The 21,270-nt window shown below is 41.1% G+C and overlaps 1 protein-coding gene across 1 annotated transcript; it reads right to left on the bottom strand.

Annotated features, from left to right (window-relative positions):
- Positions 1–1,806: 1,806 nt before the first annotated feature.
- Positions 1,807–17,277, bottom strand: LOC134312243 (cytochrome P450 7A1). The gene is made up of 6 exons (XM_062994026.1): positions 17,198–17,277; positions 10,978–11,218; positions 10,072–10,664; positions 8,561–8,670; positions 3,584–3,762; positions 1,807–2,217 (listed from the first exon to the last, which is right to left on the bottom strand). The coding sequence occupies exons 1-6, from the start codon at positions 17,275–17,277 to the stop codon at positions 1,909–1,911; spliced, it is 1,512 nt and encodes a 503-aa protein (XP_062850096.1). The 3' UTR covers positions 1,807–1,908.
- Positions 17,278–21,270: the final 3,993 nt, after the last annotated feature.

Genomic DNA, 21,270 nt, shown 5'->3' with positions numbered 1-21,270 from the left:
TAGCTCAAAATTCTGAAGAAGTTAATGCTGGTTCTGATAGAAAGGTGTCAGAATACACAGTGCATCACAGTTGCAGGGCTGTTTTGACAGCAAAAGGGGGACCAAAACAATATTAGGAAGGTGGTCATAATGTTATGCCTCATTGGTGTGTGAATCCCAAGCTGGGCTCACAAATACAGGAGGTGCATGGCATTACAAGAACCTAGCCATCTGTGCATCTTTAGTGTTGGTCTCAAGCACAGTTACAGTGGGGGAAATAAGTATTTGATCCCCTGCTGATTTTGTAAGTTTACCCCCTTACAAAGACTTGAACAGTCTATAATTTTTATGGAAGGTTTATTTTAACAGAGAGAGACAGAATATCAACAAAAAAAACATTAAATAAAAGTTATAAATTAATTTGTATTTAATTAAGGGAAATAAGTATTTGATCCCCTACCAACCAGCAAGAATTCTGACCCCAACAGACCGGTTATGTGCCCATGAGGCACACAAATTAGTCCTGTCCCTGTATAAAAGACTCCTGCCACAGAATCAGTTTCTTCCGTTCAAATCTCTCGACCACCATGGGCAAGACCAAAGAGCTATCAAAGGACGTCAGGGACAAGATTGTAGACCTGCACAAGGCTGGAATGGGCTACAAGACCATCAGCAAGAAGCTTGGTGAGAAAGAGACCACTGTTGGTGCGATAATAAAAAAATGGAAGAAATACAAGATCACAGTCAATCACCCTCACTCTGGAGCTCCATGCAAGATCTCACCTGGTGGGGTAAGAATGATTCTGAGAAAGGTGAGGTCAGTCCAGAATTACACGGGAGGAGCTTGTCAATGATCTCAAGGGAGCTGGGAGCAGAGAAATGCTGGATATGACCCCAAGAACACCATCCCCACCGGGCATTTCTCTGCCTCCAAACACGACGAGTGGAGTTGATGCCAAAGAGCTCAATTTTGGTCTCATCTGACCATATCACATTCTCCCAAGCTTTCTCTGAATCATTCAGGTGTTCATTGGCAAACTTCAGACGGGCCAGTACATGAGCCTTCTTGAGCAGAGGGACTTTGCGGGCACTGCAGGATCTCAATCCATTACGGCGAAGTGTGTTACTAATGGTTTTCTTGGTGACTGTGCTCCCAGCTCCCTTGAGATCATTCACAAGCTCCTCCCGTGTAATTCTGGACTGACCTCACCTTTCTCAGAATCATTCTTACCCCACGAGGTGAGATTTGCATGGAGCTCCAGAGTGAGGGTGATTGACTGTGATCTTGTATTTCTTCCATTTTCGATTTATCGCACCAACAGTGGTCTCTTTCTCACCAAGCTTCTTGCTGATGGTCTTGTAGCCCATTCCAGCCTTGTGCAGGTCTACAATCTTGTCCCTGACGTCCTTTGATAGCTCTTTGGTCTTGCCCATGGTGGTCGAGAGATTTGAACGGAAGAAACTGATTCTGTGACAGGAGTCTTTTATACAGGGACAGGACTAATTTGTGTGCCTCATGGGCACATAACCGGTCTGTGGGGGTCAGAATTCTTGCTGGTTGGTAGGGGATCAAATACTTATTTCCCTTAATTAAATACAAATTAATTTATAACTTTTATTTAATGTTTTTATTCTGGATTTTTTGTTGATATTCTGTCTCTCTCTGTTAAAATACACCTTCCATAAAAATTATAGACTGTTCAAGTCTTTGTAAGGGGGTAAACTTACAAAATCAGCAGAGGATCAAATACTTATTTCCCCCACTGTATATAGAAGAGTTACATCAGGAAGGGCATCTGGTGAATGTGGATGAATGATCCACTGTGGTGAAGCCTAACCAGAGCAGCCAAACGCAATACTTTATTAAAGTTTTGTTTTGGACTTTTGGTGTTTATCCTGTTTACAAATCTACACATCATATTTATTTTATTAGATTATTTCTCTGTTTGCTCTCACTCTGTATTTCAGTATCACATCTTTTGAGGGTGGTAGAATGCCCAGGCCTGCACGGGTACGGTCTGGTGACAGTGGAGTATCTGGCTCAGTCAGATGTAACTCATAGTGCCAAAGAACCAACATGAGAAATTGCTTTATCTCATTAATGGCAAAGAAACGGCCTGGGCACTCACTAGCACCAGAACCAAAAGGCACAAGAAAATGCTTTAGCTGTCTGCCGTTTTTGAAGAACAATGTCCGCTTTTCACCTCCTTCATCCAGGAAACGGTCATACTTGAACTCCTGCAGTTAAAATAGGTAAAGCATTTGCATCACAAAACTAGCAATCAGCATTCTTACTTAGCATGCATGTACAGTATTTCTAAAACAGAAAGTTTTACACCTCGCACACCTGTCCAATCAGCTTTTTTTTTACTGGTAACAAGTGATTAGCTCTTTTTACTGAAAAAAAACTTTCTTTAATCAGAATCAGATTTATTGGCCAAGTATGTGGATACACACAAGGAATTTGGTTCTTGCTGATCTCTCTAGTATAATAATCCAGTATACAAGCAATGTACAAGCTGCAGACAATGCACAAGAACATTAAACACAAAAATAAGTCGCTCAGGTGGCGCAGCGGTAAAGTACGCTAGCACACCAGAGTTGGGGTTTCGAATACATCGTATCGAATCTCAGCTCTGCCTTCCGACTGGGCTGGGCGACTGCATGAACAACGATTGGCTGTTGTTCAGGGTTAGGGGTAAAAAGTCGGATCATAGGTCCACATAACTGGTGCGACTGTGGCCCCTGCTGGCTGACTGATGGCGCCTGCACAGGGCTGAGGAATAATGCTGATGGGGGTGTGGCCCTCCGTACACAGTGCCCGTCGGTGTATGAACTCGACTCGTGCAGGTGAAAATGCAGTCTGTACTGACTGTACATGCCGGAGGGGGCGTATGTCAGTTGAGAGGCATCCTCAGTCAGCGGTGAGGGTCGAATCAGTATAGAGGATGCAATCAGGGTAATTGGACACGACTAGATTAGGGGAGAAAATTTGGGAAAAAAAGTGGGGTTCAATTATATTTAAAAAAAATACAACACAAAAATATATAACCATGCGCCCATGTGGCGCAGCGGGATATTACGCTAGCTCGCCAGCATCGAATTTCTGAACTCCCCGGTTCGAAGCTCGGTGTTGCCTCCGGCCAGCTGGGTGCCATCTGGCAGGCATAATTGGCAGTGCCTGCAGCAGATACTAACTGGCCACCGTATCTGCAGGGTGGGGGCCGGACTATGTGTGGGTCTTCATACACAGTAAAGTGCACAGCATGTAGGATGAGTACTACAATATTTAGTCAATTGGCAGCAGGTGAATATTGTCACGTTCAAGGTCTGTATTATCTGTCATTTATGTATTTAGGAGGGAAATGGCCTGTGGGAAGAAACTGCTCTTGAATCTAAAAGTTTTAGTGTGGATGGACCTATAGCGCCTGCCGGAGGGGTTGAATGAAGTTATGGCCAAAGTGTAAGGAGTCAGTAACAAGCCTTCATGATAAGTATTATACTCTTCCCCATTCTATCACCAGAGCGACACAGAATATATGTATATAACTAGTATTTTGCTTCTGAGAATAATTAAGTTTATGCCAAACTCTTGAGGATTTACCATGGGATTGGGGTAGATCTCAGGGTCCTGGTGTATGAGTGGGGGGTAGAGAGCAATGTAATCTCCTTTTCTTATAGCTGCTGTCTGACCGGAGTCAAGTGTGAGAATGCAGTCGTCATTTGCAACTCTGATCATCATGGAGGCACTTGACAGACGTAAAGCTTCCTTGATTAAACTCTCTGCAAATACATACAAAAAATATAAATATTTAAAAATGTATAAACATAGAATCAGTGTCTATCATTGACAAAAATGAGATGATGCAAACGTGCCAGGCCTTTCACGTGACCTTGGGGAAAATACCTCAACACCAGGAATGAAATGATCTGAAATTTGGGCCCCAGTAGCTCGTTTGTCAGTCTGTACCAGACGCCATAGCATTCATGTATTAGCCATGACATTAAAACCACCTCCTTGTTTCTACACTCACTGTCTGTTTTATCAGCTCCACTTACCATGTAGATGCACTTTGTAGTTCTACAATTACTGACTGTAGCCAGTTTCTCTGCATGCTCTGTTAGTCCCCTTTCATGCTGTTCTTCAATGGTCAGGACCCCCACAGGACCACTACAGAGCAAATATTATTTAGGTGGTGGATCAGACACAGCAGCGCCGAGTTTTTAAATACCGTGTCCACTCACTGTCCACTCTATTAGACACTCCTACCTAGAGTGTCCACCTTGCAGATGCAAAGTCAGAGACGATCGGTCATCTATTGCTGCTGTTCGAGTTTGTCATCTTCTAGACCTTCATCAGTGGTCACAGGACGCTGCCCACGGGGCGCTGTTGGCTGGATATTTTTGGTTGGTGGACTATTCTCAGTCCAGCAGTGACAGTGAGGTGTTTAAAAATGCCATCAGCATTGCTGTTTCTTATCCACTCATACCGGCACAACACACACTAACACACCACCACCATGTCAGTGCTGAAAATGATCCAACACCCAAATAATACCTGTTTTGTGGTGGTCCTGTGGTGGTCCTGACCATTGAAGAACAGCATGAAAGGGGGCTAACAAAGCATGCAGAGAAACAGATGGACTACAGTCAGTAATTGTAGAACTACAAAGTGCTTCTATATGGTAAGTGGAGCTGATAAAATGGACAGTGAGTGTAGAAACAAGGAGGTGGTTTTAATGTTATGGTTGATCTGTGTATATATAAGCACAAAATTATTGGGACACTAACAAATTAAACCTACAGAAGCTTTTATGACATCCCATTCTAAATCCATAGGCATTACTAAGGAGTTCCCCAGACCCACAACTATACAGCTTCCACTCTTCTGAAAAGGCTGGACTATAGGAAGTTTTCCCCATTAACCCAGAAAAGTATTTGTGAGGTCAGACACTGATGCTGGACAAGATGATCTCCATCTCCATTCTATTTCATCCCAAAGGTATTCGATAGAGTTGAGGTCAGGGCTCTGTGCAGGCCAGTCAAGTTCTTCCACACACAGCTCACCCAACCATGCCTTTGTGCACCAGGGCCCACTGTTTCCACAAAGTTAGAAGAATACTGTTGTCCAAAATGTCTTGCTGTGCTGAAGATTTCATTTTACTGAAAACTAAAGCATCTAGGCCAACCCCTGTAAAACAACCCCATAGCATTGTCCCTGACCAAACTATACTGCTGGCACAAAGCAGTTAAACACGTAATGTTCTCCTGGCAGTTGCAAAACCCAACTCGTTCACCAGACTGTTAAATAAAGAATCATGATTTGTCACTTGTTTCTACATGTTTCTACTGCTCCAGAGTCCAGTGATGGCATGCTTTACACTACTTTGGCACTTTGCTTGGGGATGTAGGGCTTGCATGCAGCTGCTCGGCCATGGAAATCCATGCCATGAAGCTCCTGGAGCACAGTTTATGTGCTAATCGTACTAATAATGACCTTCACTTTGACTGAAAGGAGTCGTGACTAACACACGTCCTCTCCGACACGTGTGCAGTAGCCGACTGCATCTTTTTACCTGCAAGAGGCGAGTTCATATACGGATCAGCTTTGTGTATAGAGAGACACACCCTGATCACTCACTATCCCTCGTCTCTATGCAGGCAACATTGATGAGCCAGCAGAGGTCGTAATTGCATTAGCTATGAGGAATCCCCTCTGGCACCTCCCCTTGAACAACAAGCCAATCATTGTTTGTGTAGCACCCAGCTTGCCTGGTGGCAGAGCTGAGATTCCAACCGACGAGTTCAATATGCCTCTGGTTTGTTTGTTTGGTTACATTCATGACAGGAACGATAGTTACTCATTACACAAGATTCATCAGTTCACAAGGTTATATCGAACACAGTCATGGACAATTTGAATCTCCATTTCACCTCACTTGCATGTCTTTGGACTGTGGGAGGAAACCAGAGCTCCCGGAGGAAACCCACGCAGACACAGGGAGAACATGCAAACTCCACAGAAAGGAGCTGGACCAATCCACTTGGGGATCGAACCCAGGACCTTCTTGCTGTGAGGCGACAGTGCTACCCACTTAACTTTCTGGTGTGGTAGTGTGTTTTACTACCTGAGCGCCCAAGGATACTACATTTTAACAAAACCCTATAGTCACATAACAAATGCAGCATTATTCCTGTGCCATTTGAAAATGACTGGTTTTAGTTACACTCAAAGTAAAAGCGAGTTGTTGAGCTTTCTCTTAGGTTCTTAATATTGTTTACCTCCCACTTTCATATTGGTTCCATTCAGTTTTTTAGCCTGATGTGGAATGCAACCAATAATCATTCTTTATTACTGCCTACACAGTGTCAGCAGACTGGAACATTTCTTATGGATGGAGAATCCCCTAGTAGTGGTTTATTGCATCATACAGCTGGAACAAGTTTTTTATCTAACTTTATCTTTCAGTTCCAACCCCCACACCAACACTGTGAGCCAAGTTTCAGAAAATGATTTTTTTGTTCAAGCTGCAAAGAACAATTTAGACCAGGGGTGTCAAACTCACGGCCCGCGGGCCAGATCCGGCCCGCCAAGTCATTTTAAGTGGCCCGCGAGAGGTTTAACGACTGTATGATTGTTGTGATGGTTCGAGTCGTTACAGAGACGCGCTTATAATTTAACGGGACTCCTAATAATTTAACGGCGCCTTTAAAAGACAACCGTGACATCGTAGTCATGGCAATTAACTTTAACCTTCGCTAAGAAGCCATGTGACTTTTACGGCAAAGAGAACGCGAAGTAGTGTAGTCAGTAATGTTTGGAGGAAACCCACACAGACACGGGGAGAACATGCAAACTCCACACAGAAAGGACCCGGACCGCCCCACCTGGGGATCGAACCAAGGACCTTGCCAGTCAGTAATGTAAACAATAATAAATAAATACAAATAATTATCTTTCAGTATAATACCAAAGCATCGTCTGTAAGCAGTGGCGTTTATATTCTCAGTTGTTTGTAAATGTTTAGTGAGTATATCACAGCGTTTTAGTTACAAATTTACCGTAATTAAATACTGTTGTTACGTTACTCGTTAGCGTTATTTTACGTTTGGTTAAATCTCATATTGTACCAGATGTAACACTTGACTACAGCTGTGTGCTTTTACTGTATTAAGTTCTTTATTGTTTTTATTGTTTGTATTTTTACTTTATTTTGATGCACACAGTGTATCACACAGCTGGCGAGCAAATAAACCGACTGTATTCTGAAGGGAGCTGTCTGTCTGTCTGTCTGTCTGTCTGTCTGTCTAGCTGAGCAAGGGGGATAAACTATTAGTGAGGGCAGAATGATTGTCTTAAAAATACACTGTAAAATCCTAAACAAACTGCATCTTTCAAAATGCATGCTGATTTTGTGACCTGCAAAGTGACACAGCCCGCCAGTAGATGATGTTACACATATTTACACATGATCCTAAAATGTACAAGAAGATAAGTAAGAAAATTAAGCATGAGGAGGAAATTTAATGAAAGTGAAAACAAGTTTGTGCTTCAGGAAGAGAAACCGGTGCGTCTCTTGTGTTATGAGGCCGTGTCTGTGGTAAAGGAGGACAATATAAATGCAGAATTCGACCTCCAAGAAAAACAACAGACTGCAATCACAGCAGGATACATTACAATCGGCCCTTTGAGGGCCACCATAATGCTGATGTGGCCCTCGGTGAAAATGAGTTTGACACCCCTGATCTAGACTTTTTAGCTTACTTTAAATATGATCCCCAAATTTGTAAAACTGCTCACTTTTACGCATGGAAAGACACTAAGGAAGTCGTCTTCCACCTGAGAATAATTGTTATTGTCCTCATTAATTGTTTGCTTCTAAGACTAGTTATTGCTGCAGTAGGTGCAGTAATTAGTTTGTTCCCAATCCCAAAGGGCTGTCTCTAAGCAGACAGTACTGGGTCATTACATATCCTTAATTCGCATCAACCCAAAAACTAAATCTGGACTAAACCTCACAAAGCCAAAATAACTTTAAACTGGTTTCTAAAAACAAGCTGACTTGAATCCCTCTGAATTCCACTTAAATATCCTAACTTAAACCTTAGACCTTTGGGAAAAGACATTTTGCCAAGTGGAATAGGTCAACCATATTGCTGAAAAAAGCTAATCCTTTGTACTATAAATGTATCTGCTAATGATGGCTCTGCAAATAATACTTGTTTTTGTTATTAACAAGTATTAAAAGTTTTTAATCAGCGTCAGCGGTGGCACAAGAGGCGGTGCATGCAACATGATTTCAACGAGTGGGAACTGGAGACAACTAGAATGTGATCAAATTGAATAAAAGAAAACCAAATTAGTTTGTATTAAAAATACATATAATATTGTACATATTAATAAGTACAAAGACAAAAGACATTATGTGTAGAAAACTGTAGTGGATTTATGCAATGCAAGTATATTAAATATTAAAAAAATACCGCAGCATGAGAGGCTGTTCTACATATAAGCGACAATTTATAATGACAGTATTCCTTAATTGCTATTGTAATTATCATTACCTTCCACTGGACTTACCTAGCACACTCATTGAGTCCAGCTGCTCCTTGGAGAGGTTTATTGGTTTGTCACACTCATTTAAGATTCGATCAATTTCGGTACGAGCTGCAGCAAGAGCTTCTGGAGATCTAAGCAAGAATACATGCAAACATATACTGACTATTAATCTATACCATCAATTACAATCTGTAAAAAACTGCAGGTTATACTGTGTTTAAATTAGACATGTTAATGTTAAGCCAATTATCAAATGACTGACAAATGACGTAACGAGCCCACCTGCCATAGAGATCAGCAGTGCAACAAAGCTGCTGGGAAACAATACAGACGACAAAGCTACTGGGAAACAGTTGAGACTATTGACCCATTGGTAAAGAGTAGAGACTGCAATGCCGCTGGTAAACAGTACAGACTGCAAAGCCTCTGGTAAAACTTGAGTGTGTGCCGATGTATTCTGATAGAAACTATATTATGCCCCTGTCCCACCTTTTTACAACTTCTCCCCTGCGTTTCCCCTCACCCCGTATCTTGCGTTCTCATTGGCTGTTAAACATAGCACTCATTGCCAGTCGGGTAACTCAGATTCAGATAACTGACATGCTACAAATCTCACTTCGGTCACCAAACGCTCAGCGAGCCGCTCGGATCGAGTTGTTGAGTAGTTCACACATAGCGATTGAGAGCCGAGTTCCGATCGGCGAGCGAACCCCGAGTTGCTCCCGAGCCGGCAAATCTAGCAACGACCAGTCGGCGAGCGAAAATCAGGGCAAAAATCGTGTAGTGTGAACTAGGCATAAGCAGTAAAGACTATAAAGTCACTGGTAAAAATATCAGAATAAAGAGCTGCTGGTAAAAGTAGACTATGAAGTGGTCTACTCCATGTAGCCCTTATATTAAATGATCTTTGTAAACAAAAATATTAAGGTTTGAAAAGGATGAATCTGTTATTGAATTTGCCTGTTTAGTTAACCCAGTCTTAAAACTGAATGTAAGCCACTGACTTTCATTGTTTAAAACATACATTCTAGATCTCCAGTTGCACACAGCAGTGGTCTAATATGCTAGCCTGACATTGCAGTCAGGTCAAAAGCTCAGCTCTAAGTGCCAGATGCTCAGCGAAAACAAACAGCTGTAACTGGGAGAAGGTCAAATGGGCTTTTTCCTTAATGCCACTGTAAAATGTGACATCATCTGTTTAGTCGAAGAACCAGCATGAGTAGTGGAGTAAGGAACCAGGGCACAGAGTGACCACATGCTGTATGGTTCCCCTTGAGAATCCACTGTTGTTGCAAAGAAGAGGTCAGTACTGCACACATATCAGAGGGAGCGGTGCTGGTCCTTGGCTCTCCTAAGCCACCGCAAGGGTTTTTAGTTCCCATAGACATTAACCTTTGTGATGAATTTGATATTTAACTGTGTTACCATAAGCTTCTTGGCTATTAGTTAAATGTCTCTTAACAAATATAGGTCTAATATTGACAAAATTTGCTTTTCTAGTGTTAATGCACATATGTAAGTGAGTTTTCTACCTCAGCGTGTAGTAGACACTCCAAAAGGCAGCTGGCAAGGTGTTGGCCTGCGATGCCCAGAGCATGCATACATGTGTTCGTGCTTTCCCAGTCTCATCCAAGTGCATTCGATCAAAGGCGTTCATCCTGCGCTGAATCAGGTCTGAGATGCACATCCTATGATTAAGCTTCACGTGCAGCAGCTCCTCAGCTAATGCTTCCCTCGCCCACCAAGCTCGCCTACACAGAGCGATGGGCACGCCAGCCGCCAGTGCTGGAAATGCCCCGTCAAAGGCCAAGAAATCCCGCTTTGCCTTCTGCATGTGTGTCCCAACAGCTACCCCTCCCTCCGGCTGTAGAAGCCCTGCCCTCTTTCCAAACATGGTAAGGAACCCGGCCTCGAACATGATGCGATTGGTAAAGCACTGTAACCCCTCCTCCTTCCAGCCACACTCATCTGGCATGGAGTCACATAAAACTGTCTGCAGATTAGCAAACATGTTCTGGGTGAGCTGCTGTAGAGGGGGGCCTTGTAAAGTTTGTCTGAAGAGGGAGTGCACCTCACGGTAGCTTTCACTAAATATTGGGGCTGTGAAATCAGCATGACCAAACACCTATGAAAAAGAGAGTTCATAGAAAAGGTTATAGAAAACAATGATAATTAAACATCAGATATTACTAATAGATAGCACACCACAGCATAGATGAGAGTGCTAGCGACCACAGATTGATAAAACATCTGCAGGAGTTTCCTACATATGTTGAAGGACCCCAGCCTTCTCAGGAAATACAGCTGTCTGTGCCTTCCTGTATATATAGTCTGTGCTTTCTGACCAGTCCAATTTATCATCCAGCTGCAGACCAATATACTAGGTCCTGAGCAACTCCACAACTCCTCAGTAAACCATGAATAAATATGTTTCTTACCCGCTGAGAGAAACCCATGGCAAACTTGTGAAAGTCTAGGTTTTTGCCCTGCCGCATTACTGTTGAAACGGAGAAAGGGTCTGTGACGAAGGTGAAGTATTTCCCAGCCAGTTTACATGTAAAGACCTCGCCATATTTCTGCTGAGCTGCTTGCAGGAAGCCCAGCGGGTTTTTACCGTAGTCCAGTACCACACCAAGGAAAGGCAGCCAGCCCTTTAAAAGTGGCGGTTCCTTCGGCCGCCTGCAAATAACAAAAACATTACACAATAACATTTTCTCTATGTCGTCTGATAGATAGAATATAAAGGTGTTCATAAACTTTTGGCATTTGTTCTTCTCCTCTGACCTCTATGTTGCAACAGGATTACACATCCCAGCAATAGTTAACCATAGCAAACAGGTTTTTTTTTTAATGTTTTTTCCCTAACCATTAACTTAGCTTTGGGCTATCTTACCATTAAAATTCAACTAAGTTTAGGCATAGGCTCATATTTCTCACGCAGACACAAACTATATAAGCTCGCTTCAACCTTATTCAAGACTTATTATGATTGTCTGTGTTTAAGTCTCTCCCAGTGTACACTTAAGATTTTCAAGACTACTTTTCTCATATTCAGTAAATGACACTGGAGTAGAAGATCTGAGCAGCAAGATTTTTCTTCAAAAGAACATCGTCAAAAGACAGAACCTGAAAAACAAGATTAATAAACCACACACAGCTGTGGCACCAACAATGGCCCAATCTGACTTTTCTGACTTTCCTTAGCCTCCAGGTAGAACTGTGTATCTGAATTCCCTGGCAATTTTGGAGCATGCAGGAAACATTCCACACAGATAAGAGCGAAACTGATTTAAAGTAGCTTGAACATGAATGATTAAAAAAAAAAAAAAATTGTAAGGACATGAAAGCAGGATTCTGAAATTTGATCCAGTGAAAAGAATTTTGAGTGTATTAGTGTGTGTGTGTGATGACGTGCTTTTAGTGTTCAAAGCTGGTGAATCAGCAGTTAGGCTAAATATTAATTTCAGTGTTTAGGACCACTGATTGTGCAAACTGTTGCCGTTGAAATGCTCAGCAAAGCATTATAAAAATGTAATTCTGATGCGAAGCCGCAAGAGAGCAGTAAAAGAGCTACATGTTACCAACCCCTGGACTAAGTCATTTAATACATTTGGCAATCACAGCTACATATTTATTCAGATTATTCATATACCAGAAATCATAAACTTGAATTTTTAAAAATTTCTTTATGCATTTTCTCCTCTTTTTCTCCCTTTTTAGCGTGTCCAATTGCCCGATTGCGTCATGCTTCCTCTCCACCAATGCTGATCCCTGCTCCGATCGAGGAGAACAAAGCTAACCCGCGCCCTCTCCGACACATGGGCAGCATGCCGTATGCATCTTATCACCTACACTTTGACGAGTGCAGTGAAGCTCAGCGTTGTGTACGGAGAGACACACCCTGACAGCACTCTTTTCTCATCTGTGTGCAGGCGCCATCAATCAGCCAGCAGAGGTCGTAATTGCACCAGTTATGAGAGAGAGACCCCATCCGGCTTAGTCCCGCACATTTCTGAACAACAGGCCAATCGTTGTTCATGTGGCCGCTCAGCCATAGCCGGCAGACAGAGCTGAGATTCGATACGATGTATTCGAGATCCCAGCTCTGTGTTTTTACCGCTGCGCCACCTGAGCGGCCCATAAACTTAAAGATTAATACAGATTACTTTTACATCAGGAGTCAGAAATTAAAGATCTTACTTTGACACCTATGACACCACCAATTACAGTTAATACTTAATTTTTTTAATAATGATCTAGGTCCACTAACATGGTTGGGATTTTTAGGATGCATTCACAACCACAAAGTGCATACTATAGACTTGTAAGAAGGTACGATAAATACCAACAAAAGGGCCACCACAATCCACTGAATAGCTGCAATGCATCTTTGCATAGATTTGTCATTTATGTGTATAATTATTTTCTATTTATACATTCCCTCCCTAATTTGTTCCCAATCTAGTCGTATTTTACTGCCACATGTAAGTTACATGCCACCTCTTACACACGTGCAGTACCATCCCAACTTTTCACGCTGACACTGATCAGCCAGCAGAGGTCGCAATTGCAGCAGCTATGAGGAAACCCTGTTCAGCCGTTGTCCGCTCCTTAGAGACACACAGCCAACTATGTGTCGGCGTAAGCACCCAGTCGGCTGATAACAGAACTGAGATTCGAACTCTAGCGGGCTCTAGAGTGTTATACCACTGCGCCACCTGAGCGCTAAATTTAATTATTTTTTAATGATGTGGGTGTAGAAAGCTTGTCATTTCAAAATCATATTTTTCACATACTCACATAAATACAACACAGTGACCTCTCATACACAGTGATTGGGCTCATTGTAATCATGAAAGAAAGCATTCGCAAGTCCCATCACATTCTTGTGCAGTGACAAAACTAAAAGACCTACTTAGACATTTTGCCACTTTGATTTAAATGTCAACTGGGATTAAAAAAAGAATTTCATATGTCACAGAGAACAATACGATGTTCATACATTCATTCATTCAATAAGCTTGTTGTACAAACCATTCAAATATCATGCAAATTAATATGGAGTTATAAGTACATTTGCAGCTATAACAGCCTTCAAAATAGCATTTTTGAAAAAAAAGTTTCAAAGATTTAAAAGTTCCTTGCATTAGATTTTTTTTATATCAAAAGTACATTAATTTTATTATGCTAATGTTATGAAATGAAAACAGCTTAACCTTGTGGAACAGAATGAAGTCAAGTAGTAAGCCTAGGTGTACCTCATTTATAGATCTGTTCTACACTGAGCACAGGGAAAACCTGGACATTACCAAGAACTGAACATCACTCCAAAATTAACAAAAGACAAGAAGAAAACTGGTCTGGATGGCTGCCAAGAGCCCTACAGCAACATTTAACGAGGTATGCAGGTATTTCTGGCAAGTACTGGTTGTTACTACATGTGACAGCAATCTCTAATTTTCTTTATGTCTGGGCTGTAGGGTAGGATGGCAAGAAAAAAACATTTAAGCCCAGCTACATTTTGCAAATACCTTTATCAACTCATCAACTAATCATGCAGGAAAATGTGTTATGGTCTGATAAGACCAAGGTTAAACTTGGTCACAAAACAACACTGCACATAACCAAAACAACACTATACTCACAGTGAAGCATGGTGGTGGCAGCATTGTTCTTTGGGTTATTCTTCTTTGGCTGGAACTAGGGATTTGGTCAAGGTGGATAGAATTATGAACAGTTCCAAATAACAGTCAATTTTGGCACAACAAATTCAAGTCTTCAGAAAATAATTATTTCACCAGAAGAAAAACTAAAGTGAGAACAGACAGCCAGAGAACAGACAGAGAACAGACCTAAATTCAATTAAAAATCTGTGGGGTGACCTAGAGAGAGCTGTGCACAGGCATGCCCTGACAGATTTGGAGCAGAGTAGGCAAAGATTGACAAACCAAGACGTGCCATGCTGATAAACTCCTACTCAAAAAGACTGAATGCAGTTATAACTCAAAACAAGTATTTGTTTAAGGTTTTTTTTTATTTCCTCCACTAAGAGACTTCAGTTTGTTTTTTACGGAAGCGTATTGCTGCCACACAGTTAAAAAAAAAATACCGTCAGTATGTCGTTATAACGAGAAAGGATGTCGTTATAACGAGAAAAGGATGTCGTTAAAACGAGAAAAGGATGTCGTTAAAACGAGAAAAGGATGTCGTTATAACGAGAAAAGGATGTCGTTAAAACGAGAAAAGGATGTCGTTATAACGAGAAAAGTTCATTACCTCAAATGCTGCACAGCTGATGGAGCGTATCTGCTGATCTGATGGAGAGACAGTTTGCACACATGCATGATGCTGTAACTTGTGTAACCTTACAGCTTGTGGTGCCGATCAAGATTCTCCTTTAGGATCTAAACTTGGTTTAATATTCAACATTTGTCTGACATTCGGCATTCCGATCTAAATAAGTGCTTCAAAAAACACCTAAGACCTTCTTATTTGATGATTTCTTACACAAATGAAAATAGTCAACATACTACAAAAACAAGTTTATGTTCAATTTAAGATTACGTCTATTTATCTAAAGAAAGGTTATAATGAAACCGTTTATCCAGCTCCCACTTCATGTAACGAGTTAGGGACCGTCATAAAACTAACTGAGAAACGTAGGAAACATGCACTTATCCACACTAATAAATCCATTTAAATCTGGTATGATTTGATGAATTAATGTCAAACAGTTTTTACAAAAACACATCAATGTTTCTCACCTACTACAAAAACCTTATTTTTTGAAATAACATGGTATTTATTTTACATTACATTTAAATAAAGATAAATAAATCTGTAATAAATTTATATTTCAAATATACAAATTATATTTCCAAAAATACAAATCATACCAGATTTAAATGGATTTATTAGTGTGGATAAGTGCATGTTTCCTACGTTTCTCAGTTAGTTTTATGACGGTCCCTAACTCGTTACATGAAGTGGGAGCTGGATAAACGGTTTCATTATAACCTTTCTTTAGATAAATAGACGTAATCTTAAATTGAACATAAACTTGTTTTTGTAGTATGTTGACTATTTTCATTTGTGTAAGAAATCATCAAATAAGAAGGTCTTAGGTGTTTTTTGAAGCACTTATTTAGATCGGAATGCCGAATGTCAGACAAATGTTGAATATTAAACCAAGTTTAGATCCTAAAGGAGAATCTTGATCGGCACCACAAGCTGTAAGGTTACACAAGTTACAGCATCATGCATGTGTGCAAACTGTCTCTCCATCAGCAGATACGCTCCATCAGCTGTGCAGCATTTGAGGTAATGAACTTTTCTCGTTATAACGACATCCTTTTCTCGTTTTAACGACATCCTTTTCTCGTTATAACGACATCCTTTTCTCGTTATAACGACATCCTTTCTCGTTATAACGACATACTGACGGTATTTTTTTTTTAACTGTGTGGCAGCAATACGCTTCCGTAGTTTTTCAATTGAATTGTAAATGAATGTTATAGACCACATTAAAGGTGGAAATTTGTAAAAAATTATTTATATAATTTATCTCATTTTTACATCACAAAAACCTGGCATTGCACCAGGGGTGTGTAGACTTTTTATATCCACTATATACACCGACCAGCCATAACATAAAACCACCTTCTTGTTTCTTCACTCACTGTCCCTTTTATCAGCTCCACTTACCATATATGAGCACTTTGTAGTTCTCCAATTACTGACTGTAGTCCATCTGTATCTCTGCATGCTTTGTTAGCCCCCTTTCATGCTGTTCTTCAATGGTCAGGACCACTACAGAGCAGGTATTATTTAGGTGGTGGATCATTCTTAGCACTGCAGTGACACTGACATGTTAGATGCGATGATTTTCCCATGCCCATGCGTCCGAAAAGACAGCAGCGCTGCTGGAGTTTTTAAACACCTCACTGTCACTGCTGGACTGAGAATAGTTCACCAACCAAAAAATATCCAGCCAACAGCGCCCTGTGACCACTGATGAAGGTCTAGAAGATGACCAACTCAAACAGCAGCAATAGATGAGCGATCGTCTCTGACTTCATCTACAAGGTGGACCAACTAGGTAGGAGTGTCTAATTGAGTGGACAGTGAGTGGACACGGTATAAAAAACTCCAGCAGCGCTGATGTGTCTGATCCACTCATACCAGCACAACACACACTAACACACCACCACCATGTCAGTGTCACTGCAGTGCTGAGAATCATCCACCACCTAAATAATACCTACTCTGTAGTGGTCCTGTGGAGGTCCTGATCATTGAAGAACAGGGTGAAAGCAGGCTAAAAAAGTATGTAGAGAAATAGATGGACTACAGTCAGTAATTGTAGAACTACAAAGTGCTCCTAAATGATAAGTGGAGCTGATAAAACGGACAGTGAGTGTAGAAACAATGAGGTGGTTTTAATGTTATGGCTGATCAGTGTATATCCATGCAGTTTAAACATTTTAATTATTTTAGCTTAGTGAAATGAAATATTGAATTTGCACTACTTAATACATACATATATAAATGTATATTCAAATTCACTTCAAAATGGCCAAGCAATTAGAGTCCGCTTGATCTAAAAATTCAGTTTTAGTGTTCAGTTGGGACTATTTTTGGACCAAAATAAAAGCTTACCTTGTCCTTGACCAGCATACTCTTGAAAACAAGAACGACAGCCCAACCGCGAGAAGGGAAACAAGAATCCATGTAGCCATGTCTTAGTGAGCTCTGTCTTTGTCTCCCTGTACTTAACTGTTACTCCTTTTCACTTTCTCTCTCTCTCTGCCCTGTCTGCCTCTTTATACTGTTACACTCGGTGCTGGCCCCTCCTGCATGCTGATCGTGTACAAAAACTCTGGTTCAAATAGAGCCCCCATGCTGTCTTTATACAGGACTTACGTCTACACAACTGATCACAAACTGCAGGCAGTTTAAAGACAAGACTTTCATCCTAAGGCAAACAGACTAATGTATGCATCTTTTATTATCTTGACTTTGCTTTATCCAGGTCAGAGTTGTTGTGGGTCCGGTTTCCTCTGAATCTTTGTGCGCAATGCAGTAACGCACCCCAGATGGGATGCCAATTTATCAAGGGACCTCAGCCACAAGCTAGCATAATTTACTGCTTTAACAATCATATATAAATAAAATAAATACATGCATGTTAAAAAGACATTGTGCATTTAGATATTGTGCTTTTTAACTTGGTGCATTTAGTAGCATATGCCCATGCAAACAAGTTAAAAAGACATGTTTGCCTGGGCATGTATTTAAGTTCTTGGGTAATACAAACAAATACACTATATACAGGGGTGCACATAAAATTTTTGGTCTGGTTCTCAAAGGAGCACCTGAAGTTGTTGCTTGGTGCTCACCTTGTACAATGCACGAATATCCTACAAGTGCTCATCATCACTTCCCTCCTGACTGCTCTCCTCACTTTCTTCCTCTCCTTCAAACATGGTGGATGATAATGAAGGCTGACTTCTTTCTCCTTGGTTGAGGCTACGATGAGCTGTTTGCATCCACAGATCAACAGCTGGCTTTGGGTCAAAAGTCTCTGTTGTCATCTGAGACAAGTGAATGTGCATCAGGCATGAGAGGCGAACGTCTGACAGGCGGGATCTGTACTTGTTTTTTATCATATTGAGATGTGAAAATCCCCTCTCACATGCCGAACTGCTCAAGAACTGCCTGTCTTCACTATGTTGACCAAGTCATACACAGAGGAGGTTGCCAAACGTATATCTTCTTCAGCTGTTCTGTTCTTTTTGCGCCCCCTTTCTGTAAATAGAAGCTTAGTAACTTTACAATGGAGCGAGTAAATGTCTCACAGTACGGAACCATGCGATCAGCTGACTTGGGGCAGTTTTCCATGGTGTGGGCGGTACACAGAATATGCACAAGAGAATCCCTGATTGCAACCATCTGATCTAAACTCCAACGTTGACTGCAGCTCCATCTGTGCAAACTGAAACCAACTTCATCTTACACTCATCTCCTAAACCACTAAATACTGGCTATGTGAGCTAACCGTGTAACCGTGACCCCAAAGCTTGAAACATTTTGGTACGCAAACGCGCTTCACGTTGTAATGCATGCTGCGCATCGTTAATTTTGACCACGCATGTGCACCAGCGCACCACTTATGTGCATCCCTGACTATATACCAATCAGCCATAACATAAACCACCTTCCAAATTATGTGTAGATCCCCTTCATACCACAAAAAAAGTTCTGACTCGTTGAGGCATAAACTCCACAAAACCTCTCAAGGTGTCTTGTGGTATTTTGCACCAAGATGTTAGCAGCAGTACATGTTGGAAGGTAGGGTCTCCATAGATGAGACTTGGTTGTCTAGCATATCCTACAGATGTTTGATTGGACTGAGACCTGGTGAACTTCTCAAACCATTTCTGAACAATTTCAGCATTGTGACAGGGTGCATTATGCTACTGAAAGCCACTTCCATTAGGGAATACCATTGCCTTGAAGGAGTGTACGTGGTCTTCAAGAATGCTTAGGTAGGTTGTACAAGTCAAATAACATCTGCATAAATGCTAGGATCCAAGGTTTCCAGGCAGAATACTGCCCAAAGTATCCAAATGTCTCCGCCAACTTGCCTTCCTCACATAGTAAACGATGGTGCCATCTCTTCCCCAGGTAAGTAGCTCTTCCCCATGTGCTTCAACAAGCCTTTGGCGCCAATGTGCCTATTGCTGGTTCACCAGTTGTCCTTTCTTGGACCACTTTTGGAATGTACCAACCACTGAATCCTGGGAACACTCCACGGGACCTGCCATTTTGGAGATTTTCTGATCCAGTCGTCTAGCCTTTACAATTTGGACTTTGTCAGAGTCACTCAGATCCTAACGCTTGCTCATTCCTGCTTCCAAAACTTTAAGAAATGACTGATCACTTGCTACCTAATATATCCTTCTCCTTCAAAAGGTGAAGCTAAGTTAATAATAATGAGATATTGATCACCTCACCGGTCAGTAAAAGTTGTTGCTGATCGGAGTATGACGTTGCTATACAGTGCAGATCAAACACCCAGATACCCAAGACATCAGCTTGAATACTTCTGATCAGTATTATGAGTCCAAATACAAATTCTTTAGGGTGAAAATAGACCCCTGATCTAATGTTCAAAGTGACACAGCAATTAAGGGGGTTAAAATGTAAAATGTTTTTTTTCTTAATACAAAGAAAGTAAAATCAGAAAATTTAGTAGCTGTAAATGCTCTACTGCTATTCATATAAAACATTTTAAAGTTCCCAAAGTAAAGGAGGATAAAGTGGATTGTGCTGTTGTTATAAATAATCTATTAAGTTGGTACATACACCCTCAACTTTGTTGATTATTTTCCGTAACGGCATGCCACCTCATGCTTTTTTTCTTAGTTACTGACACTCATACAAAATACGTTATAACAGCTAAGTTTAAAATGATGTAACATCCTTTGAACTACAAAACAGGAGGTTAGGCAAGACAGTTGCTTTACTAGCCCTTCAGCTCTCTGGTGACAACATCGCTCTGAACAGTCTGCAGTCGGTTTATGACAGTAGAATTGTATGCAAGGATGCTAGTATGAAAATATACAAGTATGCTAGAATGCAAGGGTTTTCTACCATCTTCCGAAATTAGGCTGAAGATTGACCGACTATGCTAAAATAATCCCAGGTGCGAGTAAATAAGTAAGTATTTGGTGCCCTGGTACTGACTGGCCCCCTGTCCAGGGTAAATAAGTAACTAAGTTGTTGGTTGGTCAAGACACATTGATGCCAGTGGACACACCAACTATAACATCTGGTACTCTGGCTCAAAGTGCAAAAAATGTTAATTCTGAGATGACCTGAATGTGTCAACACACCCCTCTGTGTATGGGAATGCATTGTCGCAGACCACTCAAAGTGCCTATGCTATCTCTTGTTGAAATCACCGACAGTGGGCAATTGATTTCTGAGAAAATTTTGGTCTTCTTTGATATGCTACATGACCACCTTTCCATTGGAAAAACTTGCCCTTGATCCAATATGGCGGCTTTCAATATGGCGGCCATGTTCCGGACATAGCCTAAAAGATAGGCCCCCTCACCCATTACTTGCTGGGATATTCAGATATGTCATTTCCCCTTTCATTTCTGAAATAAAAGAGTGTCCTGCGACTTTTGACTCACCCTGTACATGCTTCAGATAGTAAGAGTTGTCCCAGTTCTTATTTTTGCAATCACAATAAATAATCACTATATTACTATTGTGTTTTCCTTTTTTGGCGAAGACATGGCATAATAATTTGTTCCATCGATATTCTAACAAATATTGTTTCATGTGGATTGTTTTTACTCATTTCATGAAAACAAATTAAATGGTTCAAGTAAAAGGAAAAGGAAAAGGTTGATAGTTTTTTCCTCCCAGCAGCAATAGCTCAGTAATCTGACATTTTGAATTTCATGAAATCTCAACAGTCGCACATTATATTATACCAATACACATATTAGTACACAGATTTCTCAGGTTGCTGAGTCCTGTTAGTGTGTGTTAGTGGTGTTCTGGCGTGTTAGTGGTGTGTCGGTGCAGTGACTTGTGATCAGTTGGATGAGGGGAATGGTGTCTTTGTCTATATATGTTTATAATGAATGGAAATCGGCCTGATTCTGCCCTGCATTGTTGTGGTGTTTCTGTGTACATTAAGATATTTTTGCAGA

This window comes from Trichomycterus rosablanca, chromosome 4, assembly GCF_030014385.1.
Source record: "Trichomycterus rosablanca isolate fTriRos1 chromosome 4, fTriRos1.hap1, whole genome shotgun sequence".
Classification (NCBI taxonomy): Eukaryota; Metazoa; Chordata; class Actinopteri; order Siluriformes; family Trichomycteridae; genus Trichomycterus; species Trichomycterus rosablanca.
Note: the sequence above shows the minus strand (reverse complement) of the source record. Positions and strands in the feature narration are given on the sequence as shown.